Source organism: Exophiala aquamarina (assembly GCF_000709125.1).
Source record: "Exophiala aquamarina CBS 119918 chromosome Unknown aczIA-supercont1.3, whole genome shotgun sequence".
Taxonomy (NCBI): Eukaryota; Fungi; Ascomycota; class Eurotiomycetes; order Chaetothyriales; family Herpotrichiellaceae; genus Exophiala; species Exophiala aquamarina.
The window spans coordinates 548,191-571,684 of record NW_013550585.1 but is presented as its reverse complement, the minus strand read 5'-3'; the positions used below and the strand labels follow the sequence as shown (position 1 = coordinate 571,684).

The 23,494-nt window shown below is 49.1% G+C and overlaps 7 protein-coding genes across 7 annotated transcripts; 2 read left to right on the top strand and 5 right to left on the bottom strand.

Annotated features, from left to right (window-relative positions):
• Nucleotides 1–574: 574 nt before the first annotated feature.
• A1O9_03796 (uncharacterized protein) lies at nucleotides 575–2,587 on the bottom strand (the record flags this gene model as incomplete). The annotated part of the gene is made up of 1 exon (XM_013406089.1): nucleotides 575–2,587. One exon carries the CDS (start codon nucleotides 2,585–2,587, stop codon nucleotides 575–577), a length of 2,013 nt encoding a protein of 670 aa, XP_013261543.1.
• Nucleotides 2,588–8,002: 5,415 nt separating this feature from the next.
• Nucleotides 8,003–9,957, bottom strand: A1O9_03795 (uncharacterized protein; the record flags this gene model as incomplete). The annotated part of the gene is made up of 6 exons (XM_013406088.1): nucleotides 8,003–8,069; nucleotides 8,129–8,259; nucleotides 8,326–8,441; nucleotides 8,500–9,189; nucleotides 9,240–9,632; nucleotides 9,711–9,957. 6 exons carry the CDS (start codon nucleotides 9,955–9,957, stop codon nucleotides 8,003–8,005), a joined length of 1,644 nt encoding a protein of 547 aa, XP_013261542.1.
• A 3,932-nt stretch (nucleotides 9,958–13,889) lies between these two features.
• Nucleotides 13,890–14,366, bottom strand: A1O9_03794 (uncharacterized protein; the record flags this gene model as incomplete). Its single annotated transcript, XM_013406087.1, has 1 exon — nucleotides 13,890–14,366. A coding segment is annotated over one exon (477 nt), but the record flags the coding sequence as incomplete, so codon positions are not given.
• A 586-nt stretch (nucleotides 14,367–14,952) lies between these two features.
• A1O9_03793 (uncharacterized protein) lies at nucleotides 14,953–16,266 on the bottom strand (the record flags this gene model as incomplete). Its single annotated transcript, XM_013406086.1, has 1 exon — nucleotides 14,953–16,266. The coding sequence occupies one exon, from the start codon at nucleotides 16,264–16,266 to the stop codon at nucleotides 14,953–14,955; it is 1,314 nt and encodes a 437-aa protein (XP_013261540.1).
• Nucleotides 16,267–17,322: 1,056 nt separating this feature from the next.
• Nucleotides 17,323–18,126, top strand: A1O9_03792 (uncharacterized protein; the record flags this gene model as incomplete). The annotated part of the gene is made up of 1 exon (XM_013406085.1): nucleotides 17,323–18,126. One exon carries the CDS (start codon nucleotides 17,323–17,325, stop codon nucleotides 18,124–18,126), a length of 804 nt encoding a protein of 267 aa, XP_013261539.1.
• Nucleotides 18,127–18,898: 772 nt separating this feature from the next.
• Nucleotides 18,899–19,471, top strand: A1O9_03791 (uncharacterized protein; the record flags this gene model as incomplete). The annotated part of the gene is made up of 1 exon (XM_013406084.1): nucleotides 18,899–19,471. One exon carries the CDS (start codon nucleotides 18,899–18,901, stop codon nucleotides 19,469–19,471), a length of 573 nt encoding a protein of 190 aa, XP_013261538.1.
• A 1,846-nt stretch (nucleotides 19,472–21,317) lies between these two features.
• Nucleotides 21,318–22,301, bottom strand: A1O9_03790 (uncharacterized protein; the record flags this gene model as incomplete). Its single annotated transcript, XM_013406083.1, has 1 exon — nucleotides 21,318–22,301. The coding sequence occupies one exon, from the start codon at nucleotides 22,299–22,301 to the stop codon at nucleotides 21,318–21,320; it is 984 nt and encodes a 327-aa protein (XP_013261537.1).
• Nucleotides 22,302–23,494: the final 1,193 nt, after the last annotated feature.

Sequence of the window (23,494 nt, the reverse complement as noted above, 5' to 3'; positions counted from 1 at the left end):
CCTTTGCTTATAGGCCCGCCGTGGAGAGCCTGAGGGGTGGTGCGGAGGGGATCGACGGACGAGGCTGAAACCTCCTGAGACCCGGGTGCCGTCCGGATACCGTTCTAACGCCGAAGCTGAACTATCTAGATAGAGTACCTGGCCTCACTCACCAAGCGAACGATACTAAAAGCTAAAAATTCAAATTTCCTATTAATGATACGCTGCTAAATTACACCATGGTGGGTCATGTCAATGAGCTGCAATCATAATCCAAACATGAAGTGGTATAAACCGAAGCTCCGCCAGTGAATCCCTCTAACGGGTCAGGCTGGTTCCCCTCTCCTCATCGCTCCGTCATTCGGGTCTATCCTCTGGTGTTAGCTAGATGGTCCAACACCCCGCAATCTATGCTAGTTTCCTGATCTCTCGCAGCCCCTGCCTTGTACACTCTAATACTACGTACTGTACATAGTATATGATCATAATGATGTTAACAAACCGAAAATATTCGAAAACGACGAGCTTCGCTACTTCTCGTGTCGCGTGGGGTCATGCAATTCTGTCCGTACGTGCTAGGTGGCTAATCTGGGAATCAAACAGAGCTCTGGGATATACTAGTAACGCAATCATTCTCCGGGTCGTCTGCAAGGCTCCTCGTCCTTGAAAACTGAAATTTGTGTTTCATATCATCGTAATATTCGTGAGTCATGGAAGCAACCTCAGCCCATTGACAATTCCATGCCGTATGGACAATCAGTCCCAACAACTCAAAGATGGCAATTAGTCCAAAAAACCATCCGGGGCTCTGGCGGACGAATGGAAGCACACGTGGCAACACACCATCCTGCATTGAGAAGATGCTTGCCGTGAGAGCCACGGGTGAGACGTAGAGCACCATGATCAACGAAAACCCCTTGCTTTCTTTGGCAGCTTGGCTTTGTTTCTCCCCTAAAGCCAGTGCTTCTGCACTGAGTTTGCTTTGTTTCTTCCCCAGCTCTAGTGCGTCTTTGCTAAGTTGGCTTTGTGTCTTTCCTAATTCGAGTGTAGCGGCGCTTAGTTGATGCTGCTCACTGCTTATAGTCATCGTCTGTGCTGCCAATTCTAGCTGTTTGTCGCTCGCCCTATGGGCTTCCAAGGCGAGCCGAGCGTCAAGTTCTTCCTTATACCCACCGCACTCGTGAGCCAAATTGTTCAAAGCATCTTCGAGCTTACACAGCCTATCAAAAGATTCGTGGACATCAGCCATCAGTCTGTGTCCTCTGGGAAAGCGGAGCGAGCCGCCATTTGAGGCCCCAGACTTGGAACAGAAGGGCTCACAAGCCTTATTCATTTTGGAAAGGCATTGCTTCAATTGATCCGTCATATTTTTAGTCCTTAGAACGCAGCTGCGAAAGGCGTGCAGATCGAGTTCGGTCGCATTTTCCAGGGAAAGATTGGAGGTTGTTGAATTGCCTGCATCATGTTGAAGGGCCTCTGGAAAGGCGTGAATGCGATTGCGAAATTTCATCACCACCCTTTCCCATTCTCGGCGCACCTGTGCGAGGCGAGGTGCAAACGCACTTAGGAAATATATCCTGGGATCCCACGCAGGCTTGTTAGCATCCGCGATCCCATATAGCAGTGGGTCTGACTGCATGCCAGAATCCTCAAGAGCATCAGTCACGTACTCAAATACGTCTTCTTCATCTTCGTCGTTGGGGTCGAAATAGTATCTGTCGACCCAGAGGTGTGCAACCCACCTGGACTCGTCCGATCCTGTCACAAAACAGGAGATCTGGGCTTCATGAAGCCACTCTGAGGCTGGATTTGTTGGCCCATTAATATACGACACGTTGTGTGAGCGCCTCAGGGGAGTTCCGTCACTATAGTGCCGATGATCTCCCCGTTTGGTCTTCGAACTCCTGAGAACGAAAAACGGGAGATGGAACGCCATTTCAAATGGTGGAAGTATGTTGACGCTAGCGGTCATTTCAAGCGAGGGCTCGAAGTTGAGATGGTTGTACAAGGCTCTGCGAAGAGCAGGGACCTGGTGAGGAGGTGCAGTCCATACCAGTGCGAAAATGCTATATCGGTCCAGGTCAATGATAAAAGTCAGACGCCGGTCTGCGTCTAACCCACATCCGGTGCCAAAGGTGTCGAATACTGCACTTGGAAAGCGGTGTCTTCTCAGGTCAAGGAAGAGACCGTAAGCGGTAAGGGGTTTGCAACATGTACTTGGAATAGCGCTTTTAGTCTCGAAATTTCTGTCGTCCCTCCACGCAACAAGTCGCACTGACCCATCTTCATTGTGTTCAGCTTCTCGAAGACTCTCAAGACTCGTTCCAGAACAGAGTTCTTCAAGCTTGACTGCTATCGGTATCCGGCCAAATGGATCACTGGGGCCGCGCATGAAGATTTGGTATGTGTCGTCACTGTCATCCTCGCCGAGTCGCACTCGACTTTGCATCCATGACTGGTTCTCCGTGCTAAGGGAGATATCCCGACGCGCACTCAAGACTAGAGGCCAGCCATCACAGCTTGTTTCTGTTGAATCAGCCTGATTTTTATCGTTGTCACGATTTCCGCTTCGCCTTTTGGCCTTCTTGCGCTTGTGCCGGGATTTCATAATGAAGCCCGCGGTAGACGCATCGTCCCATACATCGATTCGGACTTGAATACAGCTGCTCAACCAAGTAAAGATATACCACGAGAAGGCTTCCAGAACGCAGCTCGGTTGCCTTAACAGCTAGGAAACGCTGGACAAGGGAAGCCTGTACTGCAACCCACGCTCCTTTCACTGGAGAGTATGATCTGCTCAGTTCATGTTGTACAAGCTAGCCTAGTTCACTGCATCATGAGCCATTCAGAGCTTAACCGATTATTGTGAGAAGCCCATCCGCATTGATCAGAATCAACGTGGGCAAAACAACCAATGTGACTCAATACCGCGTAACGGAGGCAATCTTGAAAAGGCCGCTAGAATCAAGTATTCTCATGAATTCCAGCAAGCAGCAATACAGAAGCGGCTGTTGGTGCCATGGTTGCAGAGCTTATGGACTCCTTGGGCGTTTGGGCAGCAACGGCTTTAAGGGAGGCTGTTGTATGGAGCCACGAGTGTTATTGAAATGATGCAACGGCAAAATTGAAGTTGATCGGATTCACCATAAGCTGTATGGAGGATGGTGAGGATGCAGTGCGAGGGCAACCAGCAGGCTAATTCAAGGCAATTGGCAAGCGCAGTTCGGTCCCTAGGGCACGAGCATCAATGTGCCGCATGGCCGCGAACCGCACAAGCCGCCTCACTCCGTCCTGAGATGGCAAAGGGGATTTCAGCATGTTGATATGGTCACCACTACGATCAATAGAGTGGCTGCCCAAGTACAAGTGTGAGAGTGGGCACAATAGTCACTAGTGAGGTCTGGGATATTGAGACGCGTTTGTACAGCTGATGGTGATTTATTGGCTTGCAAGCCACACTCGCCGGCTCCCGCTTTGTGATTCAGCACACCGACTTGCTGGCTACGAATCATTGAGCAACTCCGAGTTTCGGAACCCGCCGAATGTGTGTCAATTTGGGCTGAAGGGGGCCGAGCACTGCTTACTTGTCCAGCAAATCCAGGGCTTGTTTTGCCTTGCCTGCTTCTTAGCCTGTATTGCTTTCTGAGGCCATGCTGGTCAATGGCGGCGGTACACATCTTCCTACGGCGTGCCTAGAGCGAACGAAGGTAGTCCAATGGTCGAAAGTATAACTGGAGTCTGGAATACGATCGGGCATACGGACTGACACAAACCACGTCAGGACGCATTGCACATGCCCGAGGCGACGATGCAGAGGACCATCAAACAGGATGTTGTCGTCTACTAATCTGAATGATAATTACCCTAACTAACTGGTACCAGATTCGACAAAAACCCGAAATGCCCTGATTGGATAATGTGGGGCGTATTCCAATCTTGTTAGAGGCTGCCTTGTCATCTGCTCATCTGGAAATTCTTCACAACCCGTTGTTGCAAGAGCTCTAGAGCCCTGCCGAGAGACGGGGCACTCAAATCATTAAACGCTGTTTCTCTAGGTGACATGGGTATCGTTATCGACGCTGGTGTCGTCCTCGTCATCTTCATCACTGTCATTTCTGTCGTCACGAGCATCGCAAGTTCCTATACCAGTGGCTGCAGCCGGTTCAAATCCATGGTTGATTATTTTTTTTTTGGAGGAGGTCAAGGTAGGCCATCCCACAGAAGAGCAAGACAGATTCCGCGATTTGTTGTGGAGGTGCCTTGAGGCAATTCACATAAGCAGCAGCTTCCATTGCTTGATCCATCAATCCTGCTCTTTTCTGTGCGAAATGCTCAGATCCTGCGCCGCTGGCTCTGCGCATGCCATTGTGGGTTATTGATGCAGTCTACGGAAACCGCTCAGATAAGAGAGGCACGGGAATCTGCTTGGTGACAGATTTCAGGAAAGGCCGTTAGGAGGTCGCAGTTAAGGACTGGAGTCTTCTGCACGGCGTTCCGTGGACGGCTTATGGTCAGCGCTTGACGATTTTCTCGCATTGGCAGTTGCTGCAGCGCTCGTGATGGCAATGAGGACAGGTCTGGACTTGGATACGTATAGGTGTTTGGCCGCATCTGCAGCAGGTATATATGAACGCTACTCCCTTCTTCTTTACCGTTTTCGTCGGTGGCTGCAGAGTTCACCGGGTCAATTCAAACTTCTCGCAGGGAGACGGTGATGTACTATTGCCATCGTTTCAGCTTACTGACCATTTCCAGTCACGCGAGCAAACATAGACGAGAGGTCAATGCTTGCTGAAAAATCCCAGATTACCTGTTTTCCCATTACCGCAGATTTGGAGTCCGTGGTGATTGCACGCGGGGCTGGAGGGTCGAATACCGGATTCAAATCGAGTGCTTGACTCAATGCCAATATGCTGCCATCGACTTGCATTTGAGGGCACTGTATCCCAAATAATTGCGACTAGACGAAACGACAAAGATTCAATAATCATTGTGGGGGCTTGGCGACCTCCCAGACTCGAAAATCGGCAGTCAGCAGCCTCTTGCATTCATATGGCACCAAGCGGGCCGGCAGTTCCTCAGCTCATTCCATTCATATAACAGCCCCAGAAGCACTGACCGGGACTAGCCCGTTTATCCAAAGGGAGCTTGAATCCTGAAGGTGTGTAGCGATGGCTGGTCAGGTGTCCGAGCAATGCTCAGCCCGTGCATCCACGTGATCTGTCCACATCACACTGCATCAACTAAGCCGGGATTGTTAGAGGGCCAACCTTAGTCGAAAGCAAGACCTTCACCGCTATGTTTTGCGAACAGCGGTCTTGTGCACCGGAAATGCTGTGCCGTACTGCGCTGCACCTATTGTGCACCAGAAGCAGGAGTCACTTGCCATGTCGCTTGAGAGTTGAAAAGTGACGCAAAGTCATACTCAGAGGCACAAAAGCTGGTTGAGGTTGGTCGAAATACGCATTAAGGGCTCATCGTGATCACAGGACTATATTTCTGAGAAACTAAGACATGGACAGAATGTGGTCGAAAGTTTTTGCTGGAAGACGTCGTAGCATGCAATATTCAACGAGATTCAGAATATATCAGCAAATGAAAGTAAGTGGTAAACACCAAATTCTAATACGTAGACGAATTGAATCTCTAACCCACCTTCAGTTTCTTGTCTAGCTAACGGTGAGACGAGGTCCTTTTGAATCGATGAGAAGTCATCATCGTGAGTTTTGATATCATCATACGTGGTCTAGGGCAACTCCATCTCAAACTTGCTAACAGAGTTGTTTCACGATCATTTTTAGCTGGGCCAAATCCATCCCCACTCAAGACCGCGAGTCCTTGCCGTACGGGGCAAAGAATTGTCTGTCGCGCCTTTGCGTATCAGGCCGCCAGCCACCGATATGAATACTGCAGCATCCTTGTTCCCACTTGTGTATTAGCTGGTCTAGAAAAAAATATGCAGGCCGCCTCAGCAGGCCCCTGCCGCCAATGAATTGACAAGACAATCCTCTCATTGTCGTTCAGATATGCATTCGGGACTGGTTGTGCCACCTTTCCCCAGAGATGCCGTTCACATGTGGATGTGTTGCAGATTTCACGGCTCGTGAAACACGAGCGAGTCTAGATGAACTGGTACCTTGCTCAAGCTTTCCAGAACTAGACCCGAGACCTACGAGATCAGCCAAAAAGGTGCGCATAGCCAGGTTGCCAGGGAATGACAGTTCAATGCCAAATCCTGCTGCCTGGATTCTGACTGGCGAGCGTCGTGGCAGCACACTAACGCTTTCGCGAGATCCACGTCGTCCGTGGTAGTTGAAAATGAGAAGTTCGATATGAAGTTTGCCGGAAGCCTTTCTCGCAGATGGATGGTGCCCAGCCACTCATACTTCTACAAGGCTGGCCAGGTATAGAGGATATATCTCTGTTTCGCAAGGCTATTAAGCCAAGAAGTTTAGACAGTTTCAGACAAGTGCTAGTGATGTACTGAGTACTAACTCAGACATCTAACGCAGTAAACACAACTTATCATTGCCAGTAGCTTGTAGTGGTCTTGGTTTAGCGCCTCGCTTACGATTTAGCAGATACAAGAATGCCAATGGTCGTCCTGTTTCCTAAATTTGAACCGGTCTAGCCACTGGCGGGCCTAATTTGGTAGGGAAATCCTTATGCTTGTGAACAGCCAGGTTCCCTTCGGCACATCTGGTGTGCCGTGTTAGTATGACCATCTCCATTCCGAGCGACTTTCTTCTCACGGATGTTTCGTTAAAATGAGATCACAAAAGCCGTCCGGGGACGCAACCAAGCGGTTCCTGTGTGCTGCCTGATTAGCTCGATATCTTCGGAGGAAGATACGCTCAAGACAAAATTTAGCGAAGCGCTCAAACAAGGTCTCGAATCCATTGTTCCGTCGCTTGTGCCATGGCCAAATGATACCGAAGGCACGTAAATGGATATCCTACAAACCTACAAGCTGCAAGAAAACAAGGATGACTACTTTCAATTGTTCATTGGTCGACAAACACTCCATGACGACACAGTCATTGTACTAGACCAAGATATCAGTACCCTTGTGTTTTCGGACTCTGCAGCGGTAGAAGGCCAACAACTCGTTCAAAACCTGCACTTTGGGATATAATTCAGGACGAGATAGATGAGGGCCTCCGAGGCGCGGCTTGTGATGAGTTTAGGCAGCGTGTAGTTACATATAGTCGAGTCGCGATTGAAGACTTCCGCATGGTCTTCGCGAACCTTGACGTTGCCAACCTCGCCTTGGATGAACTAGTGGATGTTCCTCTCGTGCTGATAAACGATTCGGAGTGGGACGCAGTGGCCTTTTTCAGGAGGGTAGAGGAAGCAAAGCGAGAACGAGATCAATTTGAACACATCAGAGCTCAAAACAGCGATAATCACGTCATCAGCTTGGATCTATTGTCTTCATTCAGGCTGACTGTTGTTCAACCTCGAGACCATCCGTGGCTTCTACAGCACTGCTTCATACTCCAATATGAGCAATCTTTTCAGGCTATTTACAAAGCCATAGAGATACAGAGGAGAAATTTATATCGGGATGCATCCAGTACAATGACCTTTAGGCAGTCGAGTTGCACAAAAATACTGAGGAGGCTTGTTAAGGATACGTCAGGAATCAAGCGTGGCCCCTAGTATTTGCCAGCACTACTATTTTGACCTTTCTCAAACCTCGGCGCTACACCTGATGTAGTGTTGGACACGACCACTTTTGCCCGAGCTGCTGACCTCTAGTGCTCCCTGAAAACGCTCTTCCAGATGGGTAGGCTCGGGCAACGACGACTTCCTTTACAGGTCGATTCGATATCACTGAGTAAAATTAGAGTGTGGCCACCCAACTCTCGGTCTTTCACCTTTGTTTTAACAACATGCTGTAATTTTCTAGACAAAGAAGTCCTATTGCAACGCTCTCGATCGCTAGGCGAAGTCTGTCAAGAATTCCTATTTACGACCCTTGAATGTTCCAGGGAGAACACATTTTATAGAAAGATATCTCTTACATTGCTCTCTTCGCAATGTCGTGTCTTGCAACCCAACTTCGGGCTCGCTTGCCGTAGATGTACCTAACATTGGTCAGCAACAAATTCTGGTGAGGTCATCAATTTGGGTGAAAGGAACTCACATAGGGATACTAGTAAGCGTGCAAGCGGCGGTGATGCCCCCGATGGTGAAGAAGCAATCACGAACACCTTGCACAGCGATCCAGTTGTTGATGTAGAATGTCATCCCGAAGGCGAACATATTCTTGATAAACTGTTGTTTCAAATTAGATAGGGAATTCCCCAGCTATACGATCCTAAGCCAAAAGTGGAGACTTACGTTCATAGCGGCAAATGCTTCACCCGCCTGCTCACGGTGGCAGTCGACAACATATGCGACGACGCCGGTGGTACCAAGTTGCACTCCCAAGTTGATGAGACCCATACAAACGATGACTGTTTGAGACTTAGCTTCTTCAAGCTAGATGTCAGGAGACTGTAAGGAGAAACTTACCTGGAATGGGCCAAGGGTCCTGAGCATATGCGGCTTGACCCCATCCGAAGAATCCCGTTGCTGTGAACAAGAGATAGGTGACCATAATGGGCAGTCGGAATTCAGGCTCGAAGACACCGTGATTGCGTTTCGACATGCGCTTGACAATGCCGTCGACGGCAGGGCCTGCAATCGCAGTTCCGATGATCGAGGCAACAAAGGAAGAGACATTGGTGGCGCCGACGGATGCAACGGAGAAGTTGTATGGTGGCGCCGAGAAGATCTGAGAAAGAGTGATGGAGATGGCGACCAGCCAGGAGATACAAGTAGTAAAGAGCAGGGTTGCCCACAGCACCGCGGGAGATGCCAAGAGGACGAATGGGCGAATCGTAGTAGAGAGCAACGAGATGTGGTTGACATAACCGGAGTATGGCATCATTTCCCGAGCGAAGGACATCTTTGGTTCCACAGCCGAGTCGACAGCTGTCGGAGTGGATGTTGCACGCTTTTCGTTGGTGTTTTCCATATGGTCGGCAGCAACTGATTTTTCGGTCTCGACGTTGTGCTTTCCGGTATCGATGTTGAGCGTTCCAGTCCGATGGTAAGCGGACTCGGGCATAAAGAAGAAGGTCAAAATGAGTTGGAGGACAAAGGCACCGCCCATCGCATGCATAACGACTCGCCAGTTGCTGGCTTCCATAATGGCACCAGCTATCGAATGGTAAGATGAAATCAACACCGCGATCGAGGACCAAACTTACCGATAGGAGCAGCCAAGTTAATACCTCCGAGAACACCAAGATTGAAGATGGCCATGCGATAACCACGTTCGTGGACGAACCAGATATCAGCAATTGAAGCAGGAATCAAGGCTTCCATGGGAGCCATGCAAAGACCCTGGAGAACACGAGCGGCAACAAATGACTTGAAAGATCTGGCTTCAGCGGCCCAGAAACAGGTCACTGCGAGACCCACAGAAGTGACGAGGTAGACGGGACGTTTGCCATATTTAACAGCCAATGCGTTGAAGAGAAGAGACCCGATAGCAATAGCAGCGATAACTGCGCCCTGTGCGCCAGTGATGAAGTTTGTCAAAGAGACCTCCCATTCTACTGCAAGTGGGACGAAGGCGGCACCCAAAAGTGGTCCCACAGCTGGAGCGAATCGTCAGTTTCAATCGGGACACGGACAAAGAAAAAGGGTGCCAAATTAAAAACTAGGAAAGCTCATACCTCCAACGCAACCACAGCCGTACGCGTATGTCAGCGTGAAAAGTTCTTTCTTGGTGCGGGACCAGTTGTAAGGGTCGTTTGGCGAGTCGCTGGGTTGAGGAACCAGGACAATCTGTCCGCTGGCATCATGCTTGAGCAGGCCAGAGTCGATACCGGAGACGTTTATATCATCGCGCCCGAGCTCGTTCAAGGGAGCAGTGCCGGGCACATGCTCGAGCTTCCTATCCTCGAGGACTCCGAGAGGCATTGTGTTATGGTATGACAGAATGGGACGATGATAAAAGCCCTGAGGTGAAGAGATGAATATCGAAACGATAATGGCGAAAGAGAAGCCAGCCCGGCCTTGACAGCAGGGAGATCGTTTCCTTTATGAAAGTGCCCAGCCAAACCTCTCCGCCATTGATGAATTAGGTTTGGATAGGTGGAACACCCACCACCTCAAGGCGGGTAAGGGGGATGGAGGTCTGGGGTTTTGATGCTTTGGTGGTGAAGGAGTGGGGTTAATTTCCATCACCCATAACGTGGTAACAGTTTAATGCGATCTACCGTAGCCCGTATGCTTTTAAGTTGATGCACGAAGGGAATTAAAGTCGAGCTAAGGTCGAACAGGGTCTCCAATGCTGGTGGATATTTTCCTGGTCCCAGCCTTGGATTCTGGGGCCTCGACACGGTTCCTATGTAGTCCTGTGACCGGAAAACGTCGGAACTCTTCACACAATCCAAGATTCCTTTCCGGCTCTGCTTGTTCGTATTGCAGTAGAAACTCGGTCAGTGAGATGGACCTATGAGCTAAGGAGTCTCTAAGCAACCAGGCTGTAATTTTACGCCCTGGATTTGGCTTATCAACCAGCCGCATGTTTTGGGGGTACGCCTGCTGTTACTGAAATGCCCAGAGCTTGCCGTGTCGCTGGGTGATGGCACCGGGATTGCCCCACTGAGCATGAAGATGGTAGTCAATTCCTCTCCTTGTGTAAGTCTGGATCGGTGTTCTGTATGTCACTTTTGTGGGGTTTCCGTGGGGTTGTCCGGGTTCCAGAAGAAGGGCCGATCAAGGCTGCTAATGAAAACGGCATCTATCTCTCTAATATGAGATGTTGTCTAGTTTGTCTATATCTGTGCAGGAAAAACAACTACCTAACGGCAGCCACCTCGAGGGTGGTACGCGCATGCACTTGTGGCTTCATCCGTAGTTGGTCACAGGAGGTGCACTAAATAGTCAGCAGGTTGCCGGATGGACAGACGCCCTCTTACTCGCTTGAAGTGATGTCGAATAGAAGTGTTTATTGGACCTAGAAGATGCTGGGATATTACCGAGGATGAGACGAGTGGGGGTTTTCCATCCGTCGGAAAAGCCCCTTGAATACGCCAGTGCTATGAAGACGGCGGGGGTGCTTCCGGAGTGTCTTCCGTGTCGAACCAGAGACCAATGACGCCCGTTTTCGTAGTATGTACTTTGGTACTCGGTACTGCACGAACGAATGCATTATCAACTGGATTCACGTAGAACCACATGGATGCTATCCGAACTGCTAGGTGGGGCTATGATTGTTTGGCTAGCAACAGCCACACATCTTGATTCTTGCGCTGTGGATGGTTTCCTCACGATGGAGTTGCTATCCTGGCAAGGGAAGGACATGAGAGCTCATCTCATCATGTTCACCCACTATTGATGCATCGCAGCCGAGTGGCAACTGATTGCTGCACAATTTAAAAGTGAGGACTTGGTTCGACCTTCAGGGACCCCAGGTCACTTCAAGTCTTCAATGCGTGCCTCTCCTTGGAACGTTGCTTCTTGAAAAGGGGCTCATTCGATCGAGGCGGCCCCTAAGAGTGCATTTTGGTATGGATGAGCAGGCTACATAAAGGTGTTATTGCTTCGACTTGGTTAGTTCGGGCTTTAGCGCAATGTGATCCTTGAAGAGCATATCGATCAATTATTCCTCTGTCGCGATCATATCCCTCCCAACAAAGTTGAAAATAACTTGCTCTTTGGCGAATCCTATCCAGTCCCTACTTCTGCCAGCTCCTGCATTGTTAAGCCGTCGCTTGCATAGCACCGTCAGCAGACCACCTATTTCAGAATCCACGTCGACCTGTCACAAGAACAACGCAAAACAACCATCGACTGAAGTGACTTGGCTTCATCAGATCCGGAATGGGTCGATCAATGAGCTTGGAAATCAAGAATCAAGCGAGGTATACAGTATATTATTCACGGTGAATGAACCTTCAATATCTGCCCATTGGTGCTGCGTCTTCTGCTTGCTGCTTCTCTAGATCCCTATGTCAGCCAGCTCTCAGTCGTGAGTCGTGAGCAGCGTAAGGAGTATGTTGAGTCTGACTGACCAATAGAGCCAGAAGCAATAGCTCGCAACAGGGCCACCACGGCCTGCGAACCAGTCGAACATGCCCCTAAAGAATAATGTTGCTACGCACTAGGCAGAAAGGTGGTGGTGACCACAGCTAGTATCTTCATCAATGAGCGAGGAGTCGCTTTTACTGGCCATGGCAAGTTCCCTCGCGTCGTGAGCAACAGTCTGGTTGGTGGACGCGTTGGCTTGATTTATGAGGTCGACAGTCGCAGTCACTTGACGTTCCACCCTCCGCTCGAGGTAGCCCAAGTATACCGCGTTAGGATTAAGGACCGACACGCCTTCTGAGGGATGCAACGCGCAGTCCTGCATTCTTCTTTTGACCGGCCTCTTCGCCACATGTTTTTCGACTTGTTACAGCAACTCAGTCGCAACATGCTTCACCACAGTCCCGAAATACGAGACCAGGCTGGCGATCGCTGTGTCTAAATTGGTAGAATGAAAACTTCTCAAGTCAATTAGCTCTTTTAACCAGAATGCGGGGGAGGCAAGTTGGAACAGAGACAGAGCACATTTGATCTAATAGTTATAATCATTGTGTGAGAAATTTTGCGTTTTTGTTGAACAGCTCGCTGCTCATGGCTATTGCACTGGATACTGAACGCTCGACCCATGAACATGCGTAGGTGACTAGGATTTAAATTACCCTTACTACTACTGCAGCAAGTAGTGCATCGTACAGCTCTGACACCCACAGGAGCACTTGAGGAAGCGAAGTCTCGTGAACGAGTTGTGATTGAGTATTGGGGTTGTTTAAGACAAGTCTGTGGCCTGAAAATCAGTCTTGTGAAGGACATCTGGATTTCTCAACTCATCCGGTAAGGAGTTTCTTTGCAGGCTGCTTTTTCTTCTTCGCGCTCACGGTTTTGGTGCTGATACCCTTGAACTTGCTGGGTGTATGCTTCATGCGCAGGTGACGGCTCGATCTCCATCTTATCCTCGTTCGTACTTTCTTGAGCCTGAGCTGCAGCTGGTGAAAGTCTCTGCTGATCCCGCTCAAGATGAACATCAAAGTAGCTCGACGCCAGAAGCCCAGGTGAGATTTGAGACGCTGCGAAAAGAATTTTCTCCATCCTTATTCTATCGGCCTCGGTTTCCGCGAGCTCTGAAATCATATCATGGTCGGCCCAGTTCCGTGCTGCGCATGAGCAAATTTCAACTCCCACGCAGCTCTCGGAGACGTGAGGCTTATGCAGCCCAAAGCAAGTCTCTCGACTGCGATGACTTTATTTGTGAATGCATCAACACCGGCCATTTGCCAAGGGCCGGGTACGTTGTCTGCTTGGAGCCAAAGTTCGTGTCGAGATTCAAAGATTGCAGTGATTGTGCCTTTTCGAGGGGGTCTTTTGATTCATCGTCCTGACAGCGATCTGGCCTCGTCCATTGGAAGTCCGGTATGTCTTCCCAAGTTGACAGAGATCTTTTCGCTTGCTTGGAACCAAATCTACGCAGTCGGACAAGATCTTCATAGCGTCCACTTTGATTGCGTAAATAGTCTTTACAAACAGTCCTCAATTTGACGCGAAGATCTTGAAACTCGTCACGAAATTCATCGAGAGCTTCCGTACTCACCGGATTGCCTCGGATTGTACACCAATCAATAGCACCAGAAAGAGCCCACTTGATAGCATCAAGTAAATGGTTAACGTCGGAGAAGATGCCTTGAGAATCATCCGAAGATGTTCTTGAATCGAGACCTTTTCTTGCTGGATTTTGGCTATTCCCCAGATAGAAGGGGATTGAGTATACGCCTGTCCAAAATCTCCAGGGCAGGGATTTGGCAATGTTTGCTTATCATCTGTGAAAGGAGAAAGATATTCTCCGGATGGACATCATTGTGAACAACGGATGGGTAGCCATCGCGTAAAAAGTCAAGCACCTGGAGTCCTTGTCTCAAAAGATACCAAACGAGGTTCTGAAGGATGATTTCGGATTCTTGATACACAACTTTGAAGGAGCCTGAGAGGGTTCCACCATTACAGAAGGAAAATATCATCGAGCTAGACTTGAACTCATCGCGGTCCAAAGAATTTGTCGGCAAATCGAAAAAGGCCTTTTGTGTGACCAATTGTGGAATCAGGCAATGCTCACGACGGTATTTCACTTCTGAGGAGTAATAGAGACCATCTCCTGATGTTGGCTTTGTCTTCTTTCTGACATAGTCCTTGCTGTCAGCGATTGATCGAACAACGGAAGTAGTCGCGCAGGAACCCACGCCCAAATGACGGCAAAACCAATATCTTTCTCCCTCCGGAAAGAAAATCTCATACTTTTCGGTCGACATCACCAAGGATATCAACCGAGTTGTGCGAGGAGGTTTGGTATCTCCTCACAAAACGGTGCTGAGATCGCAAGGGGAATACTGAACGGCAGTTGATTGAGGGAGAAGAGTCTCATGGGTCCAAGCCGGCTTAGGACTGATCAAGCTGTGACGAACATATATTTGATGCGAAAAACGGCACATCAATCGCAGAAGTCGACATTGGCAGCAGATCTTTAGGCAGTCCGATGGCTTGTCGGAAACAAGAGGCTCAGAGATGCAACAATGAAACGAAATCTCTTTGTCGCATCCGGCAACAAAGCACCTACCTTCTAACAATGCATGCCTATGAAGGAAAGCACGAGACTGCAAATACGCGCAGGAATGCTCAGCCGGGTTTCTGGAAATAACGTATGAATAACATTGTGGGGATTGATGGGGGCAAAATACATTACCATATTCCAGCTACACGCGACTAGAATCGACGACGATCTGTCACTGCCATTGGCAGCAAGAGCGACCAAACGAAGAATTGAAAAGTTTCTCTATTCCTAAGGAGGTACAGGACACTGCTCTGTCAATAGATGTTGTTCGTTGCTTGGAAGTGGATCTAACGGGTCTTCTTATTTATTTTGTCTAGTCTAGTTTGGATCTCTCCGGGAATTGGATTTTTGGACTTTCCAGAGGCTGGCAGAGCATAGAGGCCGCCGCCCACAAACACAACTCCGGCACCCACAATCACACCAATCGGTAATCGATTGCCAAAAAGCCATATACTCAATAGTAAACTTGCAAGTTTGCGGATGTTGAGCACAATGCTCACGGTCAGCGAAGAAGACTGGGCGCTCAGGCGGTTGACACCAACGATACATAGTAATTGTGTGAGGGCATTGAGCCAAAGTAGGACCATGGGGAGTGGGATGGTCAAGTTATTGAGAGGTGAGATGGGCGAGATAGGAAGATACCGAGTCAAAAGAGACGGTTCGGACTTGATCGATGATGGATCACGAGTTGCCACGGCTGCAATGCTGGAGAATTCATCCATAAGTGGTCTGGCTTGGGCTGCGAAGAAAGGTAAAGACAAGGTATGGCTGTAAAAGAGTGTCTCAGCTGTGATCGAACCCGAGCGTCCGTGCGTACTGTACATGTCGTCGGTATAAAGACCCATACAAGCTGATAGAACAAGGGCAGATGCGAGCAGCGCAAATCCAGGTGCCTGATGTGAAACTCCGCTGAGGTTGACACTTGAGGAAGATGTCTCGTGCAGATCGTCTCGGTGGGTATGCGGCGGCTTGGCTAAGGCATCACTAATTGCTGCAAGCACAACACCTACAAAAAGCAGTGCCACCGCAACAACCTTCTGGGTCGGGTAACGTTTCCCTCCCCAAATCCTGCCAACTGTCATGGTGGTCACAGGCCCTGCAGAACGCAAAATAATGTGTAAGGGGATGCTGATGCGATAGTTAAACGCGAGATTGTTTAAAATGTTGATGCTCAAGAAGTATGCTGTGTAGACCAGCCATTTTCTCAGTGGAATAGCACGGGGTTTGAGGTACAGATTTCGCCAACCGCGACGGAAGGAAAAATGCTTTGGAAGAGTGGCCAGAGCGACGAGGAGGAACTGAAAAGCCGTGATCAAAGAACCGGAAGAAGGAGAGGTCTGAATGATAGACTCTAGGGTGTAGACATTTGAGCAGCAACCCCCAAAAATGAGAATCAAGGTCGGCGCCCAGATGAGAGCAATGGACGAGCCGTGGGACGCTTGGGGTTCATTTGAATGTTGTCTTGGACTTTTAACAGCGCTATTATGACCCGCAGATCCATTAGATATGCCGGCAGTATTCTTCGCGACAGTATTCTTCGCGGCAGTATTCTTCGCGGCTTTCGCTGGGCGGTGTCGCGCGGTAGAGGAGCTGGAAGCCATGATTGACAAAAGCAGAAAAATGTGAAGGAGTGGAAAACTGGTCACGGACAGTACCGTATCGCCATAACTTGAGAATCAATCCACCATTGAGGCATGGGGGGAATATTAGTCGTCTACCGAGTGCAATCAAGATAATCACGCTTGATCGTGTGTCGAACAGTACAGGAATTCTCAAGGGCCGCCGACCGAAACGCAGGAAGTTGGATGAACAGATGGACTCGAATATCGGGGAAGGTAAGCCGAGACGTTCGTTGGCATACCATACTCCATCCGAAATTGCTTGTCATCAATCACGTGAGAATCGGCGGAACCTGATGTTCCGAAGCAAGGAGATGTTTCCCAAGAACCAAAGCTGACAAAAGTTTGAACTCGTTCTGCTTGCCGAAAAGTCCAACCGTTGGTCGTTGAAGACCACACTCATGCGAACCTCACATTAATTTAATGCCACTTCAAGCCGTAAAGCTTCAGGCCATGAGTCTGGTTATCCGTTTGAGCCACGACCATTCGTGCCACCCACTTATCTAGCAGGGCATACAGAGGCTCTCCATCTGTTCCGTGGTCTCGTACACGCCGAAAGAAAGACTAGCAAGGTTTGCTCGCTGTGACTCAAATGACGCATAGCTGTTTATACCACTCTCCCATTTGCCTCTTTCACACAGCTCAGCGATAGGGTTCAGCTAAGCCATATGAAACCTGTGCCGCTCTATGCAGCATCGCGGTAACTTTGAGTGGCTCTACATCACGGCATCTGAGCCTTGGACTTGCACCCCCTCATGTAAGTCTTGCGGGATGCATTCCACCAATTATGCATGAACATACATACGACAGAGACAACATGGAGAAAATGCCGCAAAATTCGGAACAACAAACCCACCGAGAATATGATGCTGTGGTAGGCACTCAAGGCATATATTCCTACTCGTTTCCGCTCGCCGGAGCCCTTGGGGTATGGCTGGATACGTGATAATCACATCACCGTCTCTGCTGCGACCGTCAAAATATTTCAATCAAGCAACATAGTCTGACATGAATGCTACTCTCCAATTGCCAGCAAGCATGAAAGCTATCACACACGAGAAGGGTGCACAAGTTCCTTCCATCAAGGTCTATGCCAACAAATACTTAGATCATGTTATCGTTGTTACCGGAGCAGCATCTGGCATCGGGAAAGTGACGGCACATCTCTTTGCCGAGCAAGGTGCAGATGTCGTGCTTTTTGATATCGACGAGCCGAACATCAAGGACGTTCAGTCTTCTATCCTCCAACAAGGAGGCAAGGCAGAAATCCAGGTCTGCGATGTGAGTGATGATGGATCTGTCAACAAGGCGATTGACGCTACGATACAAAGATTTGGCAAGATCGATGTTTTGATCAATCTCGCTGGCACGGCTGTTTTCTCTCCTTTGGAGCGCCAAACCACGGAAAACTATCAACAAGTAATTTCGACGAATCTCGATGGAGGCTTCTTCCTGACTCGTGCCGTTCTCCCTCATATGCGAAAAGCCAGATATGGGCGCATTATACACACGTCCTCCTCAACAACTGGTAACCCGGCCTTTGGATTAGCACCTTATGTTGCTTCCAAAGCCGGCATCATCGGGCTAGTTCGCGCGAGTGCAGTGGAAGCTGGACCTGGCATCACAGTCAACGCGCTTCTCCCGGGTCTTACTGACTTCACCAAAGTTGCTGAGACCGAACAATCTTCACTGCTCTTTGACAGTGTCCTCGCTCGCCAGGCCATCAAGCGCAGAGGCCACCCTCTCGATATGGCACATGCATTATCCTTTATCGCTAGCCCAGAAGCAGCGTTCTTTACTGGACAGGCTTTCGAGTGTAGTGGTGGCGAGTCTTTCCGCTGAGCGGAACGCTATCGCGGTTGTGGCTTAGGACCAATATCGTCGGCTTGAAGGTCAAAGGCGAGATAGCGGAAAGATTGGGTCTGATGATGATGCACGGCTTGGGCTGCCAATTTCCATACAATCTGCTGAGAATATCCTACATGGATTGCCTCAATTCTTCCACTGAAGGATTACAAAATAATTGTAAATTCTAAGGGTTTTCGATCACCGCCAGGGTAGCTTCAATGCATGCCTCGCTGTCAGGATGGGTAAGAATAGCATCGAAGCTCACAGGCTACGTAATCTGAGGCGCTGAGTATTTGTTAAGCTCCCACTTGCGCTATTCCCAGCAGACATTACATGGTGCTCCATATCAGGAAGGGCTTGCGAGGGCATATTGGCATTTGAACTGGGCTAGAAATCTGATCACGCCACAAGAAGCGAAATCATCGGTCACTATATCCATGCCTTTACCTGGCGTAGCCTCATGACACTTTGTATTTGCATTGTCAGCCAAAGGATTTAGAGCATCGTCCACGAAGTGCAAGACTTGGTCTTCTTTTGTGGGAGTCGGCTCAGATACAATAACAGCCTTGACCTGATAAGCTCGCAGGGCTAGGAGCACAAAGCCTACCGGGCCTCTACCGATGAGGACATCTTGGCTCTTCCACTCAGTGGCTCCCACTTTTCTCATATAGAACGGAGCTCTCTTTTAAAGAAGACCCCTCCTTGTATCAGCGCGAGTCGTGTTGTTTATGCTGCCTGCACGATTGGGACTTTGGCCTTCGGCTATATGACGCTGAGATTAAGATCGATCCGAGAGCTTTTTGGTCTTGGCTTTTTCGTAGGGCTGGTCAGTACAATCGGCCTCGCCACGATCCAGCCTGGTGACAACGCGAAAATGATGATTTTTGCTGGGCTGGGTGATTTTGATCTTGGCACGGTTCTCTCGCAAGCCGTGGCAGGTGGCCAGTTCACTGCACCATGTACTCACCTAGCATCCGCAACTGGCTTGTTGATGACTTCACAACCTTTAGGTACGGCAGTAATCACATCGATCTATTCTGCCGTCGTGAATCAAAAAGTAACCACATACATCCCCGACCACGCTAGAAAGGCAATTGCTGCAGAGGGGCTCACTGCCGACTCACCGCCAATATTTGTCGAGGCTCTTTATGCTGCTCGGGCGGAACAGGCGGGCGAGGTTCATGACATCACCCAAGCCGTTTTGTCCTCTGGCTTGTGTGCCTTGCAACAAGCCAATGCTGATGCGATTCGACACATGTTCATTATTGCAGCCGGATTCGCGTTGCTTGCAACTGTGCTGTACTGGTGGTTGGGCGACGTGAAGAAGATCATGGCCTAGCATGTGGATGTGCCAGTCGAGAAGTTTGCTGCAAACTCCAAACATAAGAAGGTTTCATTGTCGGTTTGAACTTTGGTTTCTGCAGTGACAAGGCTGAATGATGCACCGGAGTAGTAGCCTCGTCTATCAATCGTTGGTCATTGTGCGTGTTGGCGACTGAGATTACAGATATCAGAGCCATAGGGTCATAGTGTTTATAGCTAAACGAAGTTGTTTTTGCCAGGTTTGAGCATTTGCTGGCCAAGGTAGAAAATCCAATGAATCGAGAGGTGGGGGATGAATGGTCTAGAACCTAAGTCAATCGCAATCGTGCTTCCACAGCATTTACCCTGTCAGGAGCATCGATATTGCGAAATCGATTCAAAAGAACTTGTCCCAAACGGAAGCGTTTTCCGGGAGTTAATTTGTTCACATTGGTTGGGTGGCTTTGAAGTGTCCCTGGAACTGTTCTGTGCCGTGACAAGTATGACACATCAAAGCACACCGGTCGTGAATGTGCCACGAGTTCTTATCACCTTCCGATACCCTCGGCTAATCACTCAATCGACCTCTCAATTAATCTAGTCAGCCGTTGCGTCCAGCTTTGATGTGGCGAGCTGACATCACATCTGTCAGTCCCCCATTTCATGCGGTAACTTTTCCTTCCAGCCTCCACGAGGATCTGATATCGACTTCCAAAGTCTTCCGAAAGTGATCGACTGCTAGCCCGACCTTGCCAGGTATTTCTCCCATGCCTGCCCTTCATTTTCAACTGGGAATCTCCTGCAATTCACGGTGCAAATCCACGTCTTCTGGCGATCCTCGAGGGTGGAATAATTGATTTTCTGGATTCGACAAGCAGGAAGCTACCTCGAAGACGTCGCCTGCGTCAAACTCGGTAATGGCATAGCCTTTCATTCGCACGCGACTGTATTACTCACAGTCTGCCGGATACAATGGAATCAAGGTGTCCCAGGGCCCTATGTATGAAGCCGCATGGAAATTAACGTGGCTGAGCCAATCGTAGTGGAAGAATGACAATGCACATTTTGCGTCAGCTTCTGAAGCCCTCTCATAGGATTTTTCCAATATTCGTTGTTAAAATGAGTGGTTTTTGCTTGTATCAAACTCTCTGTGATGGCGAACGATGACGTGTTGGTGGCTTTGGTAAAATCTCGGCCATCCCTGCTCAATAGCTAGCTGAGTCAGGAGGTTCTGTGTCTGTGAGGAAGTCTGCCATGTAGGGGTACGGTAAATGTTGACACCATACTCTAGCAGAAGGAGAGAATAGTTCAAGAACGCCTGCTCGTCCGCGTACGAGGTGCCTGCTGACGCATTAGATCTACCGGTGTTGTCGATGACGATGATCTGTGAAGCTGGCCACCCCTCGGAGATATAAGAGAGAACTGTCTGTTGTAGAAGGCATGACTGGGAAGAGAAAGGAATGAAGATTGGGGTTGAAGACCGGCATGTGGGAGCCCGAATATCTTTGGAGATGTCAAGGAATCCGTGCATGCCCGACCTTGGTAGAAGAATAGACCTGGAAGCCATATCCACGGCGGTGGGCATTTTATTCGAGGGAGAAATGTGGCACTGCTCTCGATTTCGGGGTTGCTGCAGAAACTCCGAACTCAGCATTCAGAACCTCTTGTCTTTGTCCTCGCGTAAACCCAGAAAGCGCATTGATGAAGACCACGGTAGCGCTGAAAAGGCAAACCACGAGGCACCTTCGGAACATAGTGGCACTTTGCTTCTTGCATTGACGAAAAGGGACGTAGCACCGAGGCAATTCCGCATATTTCCAAAATCGAGTTTACGTGATGAGTCTGATCGCGTCAGAGATTGTGACTTCACCCACATGTTGTATTCATTCCACATGATTCGCGTCCCAAAGCTCTTCTGCATTCTTCCTGAACAATCTCTCAATAAGATAAGTGTCACCTCCGCACCATTCATAGCATTTTTCAATGAACAGCCCAGAATCAATGTTGTCAAATCTCGTATGCGGCCAGTCGGTAGAATATACGACCCGATTCGGTGCCTTTCTTATCAATTCTCGTCCTATAGGATCAAGGTCACGCATTTCAGGGTCTTTGGATAGTCTGTAAGGGGCAGATAATTTGACCCATGTGTCATCCTGCAGGAGTTGGACAAGCGACCCAAATCCGGCAAGCGAATAAGGATCATTTGCTCGAGATGGGTCATGTAGCTCTAATTGCGACGGCCATCCAAAGTGATCTATGCAAACCTTGAGCCCGAGATCAGGCACAATTTTTGCAAGAGGAGTGGTGAGTCTCATTGGGATATAAAGCTGAAGCACCCAGTTTCGGGGTTTCAAAATGCTAGCGTACGATTCCAGTTCTGCTCGAAGCTCGGTATCAGAAAGCTCTCGGCCCACGGATACGATATTGAGTCGCACTCCCCGGACTCCGATGGAATGCCATTCTCGTAACGTATCTTGGTCGACTGTTGCAGGGTCGAGGCTAACGACTGCTCGGCCCTGTTTGGGGTTTACTTCTTTCAAGGCGGTCAACATGCACGAGTTGTCATTAGCATAGATTGACGGCTGAACAAACACCATGTTCTTGATTCCAAATTGAAAATAAAACGCCTTGGCATCCGCCAAGGTGTGGGGATGAGGTATATATTGGGCGCTGGCATCAAGGGGGAATACTTCAGGGTCGACAACATGCATATGGCTGTCCCAGGTGCCTTTCGGCAAAGGTCGGGATAGGGGTGATTGCTTTATCCGGAAATTCTGCGAGGTGCTAAATTGGGCGACATCGGACACAAGGCTGTTGGTGCGAAAATCGGCGTATCGACAGCTTCGCGCGGCCTGCCTTGCAAACATGGTACCTTAAGAAATCGTTCTATGACTTTTGATCTTTCAATGACTTCTGGCGTAAGGGTCCTTAACATGATCTCGGCATTCCCAGGTCTGGAATGCCAATCATGAGGACAGAGGGTAGTTCATCAATGGTAGCAAATTCAATATTACATAGCTATGTAGGGACTGACCTCCGGCCCGTAGTCGGGCTCGGAAGACGGATTATTCCCTTCCGAGAGTGGGCGTGCCCTGCGTGAATATTTAACCGCGTTTGCCTCGGTTTTAAACAACTGGCATTAACTCTCCCAAATCTGACAATCCTCATGTGTGAGTTTCTAGCCGGGCTGTACTAAAGCTGTCTTGTAACACCAGTAAGCTAATCTCTGAGGTTCACCTTACGGAGAACTAAGAGAACACTGTCGTCTACTTGGTCTTGGTTCCAATCTCATGACGATCTCAACCTTGAAAACCGCTCACCATATTATCCTTAGATGGCTTATGAATCATTAACTTTGAAGTCGCCAGGTGAATACATAACTTTTCGTGAGTTATAGGAGTTATTCCAAGGATGTATTCCCTTATTCCAATGTGGAGCCTCTACAGAACTCCTTGAATTTCCAAAGTCCCGTGGTAGATCCGCGACGTAGTATCATACTCCCCATACATCCTGCAGCATTCGTGTCTTTGGGCCGGTGGTATCTTCGTTCACAATGAGCTGCTCACTTAGTGCCCCTGCATCTCGGGCTGCAGCGTCTGCGAAAGATGGGAGACACAAGAGTATTAAACATGGGAGACACAACGATTCGTGGCTATTGGAAAGGCAGTGTTACTCTTTTTAAATCATGTAAGCCTGCAAGCGCCTATATTCCATGAAGAGAGAAATACTGCTTGAACTCGGATACTTTAATCTACCACTGGTGGACTCGCACAGTATGACCGCCTCCCTTATGGTTCGCACCGCTGATCTCGCAGGGTAATGAATTCGAGGATGACGCGACTGAAGAACCGGTCACTATGGAATGCACCTAGTACTCGATACGGCGTAATGCTCGTCGCAATCGTTCAGGGACTAGAGTCGAGGGCTCGTATGTGCGATAACAGCTTTCCAATCTGGGGATACGGTCAATGATATCACGAGAGATTCTGGAATGGGACTGAGTACATATCAGACACACTAGCCGCACTAACTACTCCCTCCTCCATACGCTGTCCTGGCA